This window comes from Pterocles gutturalis, unplaced genomic scaffold (assembly GCF_000699245.1).
Source record: "Pterocles gutturalis isolate BGI_N339 unplaced genomic scaffold, ASM69924v1 scaffold28053, whole genome shotgun sequence".
Classification (NCBI taxonomy): domain Eukaryota; kingdom Metazoa; phylum Chordata; class Aves; order Pterocliformes; family Pteroclidae; genus Pterocles; species Pterocles gutturalis.
The window spans coordinates 2,924-7,326 of record NW_010123836.1 but is presented as its reverse complement, the minus strand read 5'-3'; the positions used below and the strand labels follow the sequence as shown (position 1 = coordinate 7,326).

The window sequence follows — 4,403 nt, the reverse complement described above, 5'->3', positions numbered from 1 at the left end:
CACCCCCCCCCCATCCCCCAGCCGCTAATGACGCCGGCTCCCTTGTGTGCCTGTTACAAGCTGATTTGATAATCAGTTGCTTTTTAAGAAGTTGTTTTCATTTATTTGAAGCGCTGCCATAAAACAGCTCAGGCTGAAGCCTCCACAAAGCCCTTTGGCTCCTGGCGCGGTTTGGGGCTGCGCTGTTTGAAATATCGGCCAAAGAGGGTTTAGTCATTTCTGAGAACTCAGCAAGAGGAAAAACGTCCTGTTCGCATTGAAAGAATCCGGTGGCTTTGAACGCCTGCAGAGAAACAACAGAATTCCACCTTCCCTGGGTTGACTTTGCAGCCCTGCTGTTCCCAGCCGTACCTACACCAATTTATTCTGCGCTCCGACGCGGTCTCTGCACAAATGAGCTCACCGCGCTACGTAAATGTGCTTTGATGGGTTACTCCAAGTGACTTTTAAGATTGCATCTGTATCAAAGATGCCATTTCTGGTTGTTCCTAAGCACAGGCAGCTCGTAGCTTCAGGAGAGCCGGGGTACAGCCGCGCAGGTCCCGTATTGCGGAATGATGGGTGCTGGAGTCGTTTCTCTGCTTATGTGTTGGGGTATGTGGTGGGTCCCAATGCAAATTACAGCAGTGGATGATTTTGCTCTTGAAAATCTGTTAGGCTGAGGCAGTGGTTTGAGCAACGCCACTTGGCAGTTGGATTCATCGTTGGGTGCTGATGGCCAGAACCATCTCCACGTATGACGCAGTCTTGCCCAGCTCGTCTTTTCAAGCTGGTTTAGCTTTCGTCTTTCCCCCTTATGTCTTGGACTTTAATGGAAAGCCAACGCTTCAGTGTGAACAGTCTGTGTGTCTTCAATAAGTATTAATATTGATGATCCAAGTCATTAATATTGATGATTCAAGTCATTAATATTGATGCTATATTCATGGATCTTGACACACAAACCTCTGCACATCCAAGGCGGGTACTGTCAGCCCAAGCCCCCCTCCTCAGCCAGAAGCAGCGAGGCGGCACGCAGTGCATCAGCTCTTGGCATTATTCATGCTGGTTTTCCCTCTAGAAAAGGTCTATTTATAGAAGTCGAATGTTTTCAGATGTACCTAGCTGTCTCCTGGGTGCTGCCCTTTAGGCAGCAATCTTTGAACATGCCTGTGATGGCAGGGATGTGTCGCAGAATATGAGAGATTTTGTCACATTTAAGAACAATAAATCAAAGTTAAAGAAATCCCCATGCAATCATTTTGTAAGGACCATTTTTTTCCGGCAGATTAAGTCTGTGAAGAGGAGAATCCTCACCTGACTTCTGCGCCACCGCATGTTACACCCCATTTACTCCATCCCATCGAACTGTTCTTACCGCTTTACTCTTAGGGCTTAGTGCTCACTTGTGTATTTTTACAGAATTTGGTCAGACTGACTATCCCGTGTGTGTCTGCTTTCCCCTGGGCAGGTGACCGAAGGCCACTGGAAGTGGGGGGACATCACGATACAAGTGAACAGCGCCTTCTTCACCGGGATCTACGGCATGTGGAACCTCTACGTCTTTGCCCTCATGTTCCTGTACGCGCCGTCGCACAAGAATTACGGAGAAGACCAGTCAAACGGTAGAGAGAGGTTTTTAGCCAAGGCTGTCTAAAACCTAGATGGTTTGTGTACTTTTTAGCATTGTGATTGTGTAGCTCAAATAGGGGGACGAGGAAGGGAGAAACTAGAAATCAGGGCAAGTGGAGAATGGCAATGCTGTTGGTTTCCTTTGTTGGTAGTCTTCAGTAGCACAGAAATCATCCTGTTCCGATATGCTTCTATTTAAATAACTGGAAATAAAAGCATTTATAGAAAGCTTTAGACATATAAAAATATATAGAAATATAGAAAATGTTGCACAGTCCATAGCTCAGGCAGCTCCTGAGAGCCTGGAGGGACCAAACCGCACCTTTTGCTTTCTTACGGTGAGCCTGGGCTAACGGAATAACTTTGTTCTCAGGGGACCTGGGAGTGAACAGCGGGGAGGAGCTCCAGCTCACCACCACCATCACCCACGTGGACGGCCCAACAGAGGTCTATAAGCTGGCTCGCAAGGAGGCTCAGGAATGATGCTGAGATGGGCTCAGCCGGGACCCGGAGCAGGGTGGAGAGCAGGGACAATGCGACATCCCTGACCCAACTCCCCATCCCTGGTGTATTTTCACAGAGCTGTGACACCCAGCAGAACATTTGTAAACTCTTTAATACGGTGTAGTTATTCCTGGGGGGAGGGATATGTATATTGTGTTACACTCCGAGCACGTAAGAACCTGCTGGAAGAGTGTTAAGGTTGCAAAGTCGGACATTCAGATGTTGGGAAGGGGCAGAGCTGGCGTTGGGCGGTTTTTATTTGGCTGCCATGTGTCTGCGCGTGGAAGCAGTGCAGGGAGCCTGGTTGGTGAGCACGGATTTGGTAATTTGAGTTTTCTTCTTGGGTGCAACATGGTTGGGGGAAGAACTAAAGCCTCATTGTACAAACACTTAATTCCACCATCTGTCGTTGCGTTGAGGTCTTTAGTGCAGCCCCGCAGCAAACCTCTGTCGCCTGAATGAAGCACAGCTGGGGAAAGGAGCAGACTGTTCGTAATATCTAAGATTTTAGTAGCAGCAGCAACACGCTTTCTCAGTAGGTTTTACAGCTGTTTGTTAAATACAGGGGAATGTAAAACTGGATACTTGAGCCAAGTTGGAGCAGAAAGGAGCACTCCTGTCCTGAGTTCCCGGAGGTACTGGTCCCCCAGCCACCTCCTGCCTCTTCTCAGCCCGTCTGGTTTCCCTTGCTTTTGTTGTCTTCCTCCGTCTTATCTTTTTGGTGTGGCTCGTTCATTTTTATGCTGCTTACATGCCACAGGGAGAAGAGAAAGGCCACGGGAGGGGACAGCACCTCCTTGTGCTGCTGGGATGGAGCGTGCTGGGCAGAGATGGGTTCTTCCCGGGATTATCCAACATGAAAAAATCTGTTTGTCAGGCACTAGTGTGGGTATTTGCCTTTCGGAGCAGAAGTGGAGGCTGAGGTTGCTCAGCCCTGTGCTGTGCTGGGTGGGTCCGGCTGCAGGGCTGGTGGGAATGGATCTGGGGTGGAGGTGCAAACTGGACAGTGCTGGGGACCAGTTAAGACAAGTTTGAATGGGGTGTGTGGGGAAGAAGCGTGGCCAGAAGGGCCTGTGCTGCTCAGGGGACACCTTCTTCCAGCGCCCGGAGGATCCAGAGGGTTTCGTTAGCTGGCACTAGTAAATGTCTGTGTTAACTGCTAGTAACACATAACTCAACCTCCCAGTTTTGTCCTTAAAAGATAAAAATCTGCTCCTGCTGACTGTTGCTGAAGGGTCAGAGATGAGGGAGAGCGGGGAAGCTTCTGCAGCCGCTGACAGGCGGTCATTGTGGGTACGGGCAGAAACGCTGTCCTGGAAAAAGGGACACGTTGTCGTGGGATTCTCCTGAAATTACACATCCATGGTTAGCGTGTTAAGGCTGCAAAATGGCATTAGAATTGGGAAATACCAGAAGTGAGACCACCTATGAAACCTTAAGCTATCTTTAGCCAACATCTGCATTACGCCGTGCGATTAGAGCCACTGGCGTGCTGGCTTTATCGTCACACTCGGGTTTGCAGGGGAGTTGGGGGCTCTGTGGGGGTTGAGGCTGTGCAGCTGGGGCTCTGCTTTGCACTGGGAGCTGCTGCTTCAGCCCAGTTCCCACCCCAGCAAACAGCTCGTGCTCGGTGATGCCCGTCCCTGGCTGCCCCGTAGATAATCACAGAATCCCAGGATGGTTTGGGTGGGAAGGGACCTTAAAGCCCATCCAGTGCCACCCCCTGCCATGGGCAGGGACACCTCCCACCAGCCCAGGTTGCCCAAAACCTCATCCAGCCTGGCCTTGAACCCCTCCAGGGATGGGGCATCCACAGCTTCTCTGGGCACCCTGGGCCAGCGCCTCACCCCCCACACAGGGAAACATTTCTCCCTAATCTTGTGCAGGAAAAGTGCTGAACACTACTTCAGGAGGTAGCTTGGGGTGACTTTGGATACTTGAACACTAATAATTTTTTTATAATTTTGGGGGTTTTCTGTAGAGTGGAATGGCAATGCCCCTGTCCTGTGGTTTAAAAGAAAAAAAAAAAAAAAAGAAAAAGGAGGGGGCACACTTCCTGCGTGTGGAATAAATCCCTGGCTGGGTGCTCGACTTTGCAACTTTAACGTCCTCTTTACGTTGGGTTCTTATGTGATATTTATGTTGTTCCGATAGATGTGTCCATGGTTTCTTTTACAGCTTAGTATTGCATTGCGTTTTGTAAAGGCTCCTTACAAACGAGGAATTGCAGCTTTAAAACCAAATTTTGTGTCAAAAGCTAACAACTTGTTTACGGGGCGTGTGTATGT

The 4,403-nt window shown here is 49.5% G+C and overlaps 1 protein-coding gene across 1 annotated transcript in view; it reads left to right on the top strand.

Moving 5' to 3' along the window:
• Window positions 1-2,122, top strand: part of WLS (wntless Wnt ligand secretion mediator) — a gene marked incomplete at its 5' end in the record, with an annotated part of 5,358 nt that extends 3,236 nt beyond the window's left edge. Inside the window, 2 exons of the mRNA XM_010078076.1 lie at window positions 1,451-1,604; window positions 1,985-2,122. Coding sequence (XP_010076378.1) covers window positions 1,451-1,604; window positions 1,985-2,094 — 264 coding nt within the window. The remainder of the gene's footprint in view (window positions 1-1,450; window positions 1,605-1,984) is intronic.
• Window positions 2,123-4,403: the final 2,281 nt, after the last annotated feature.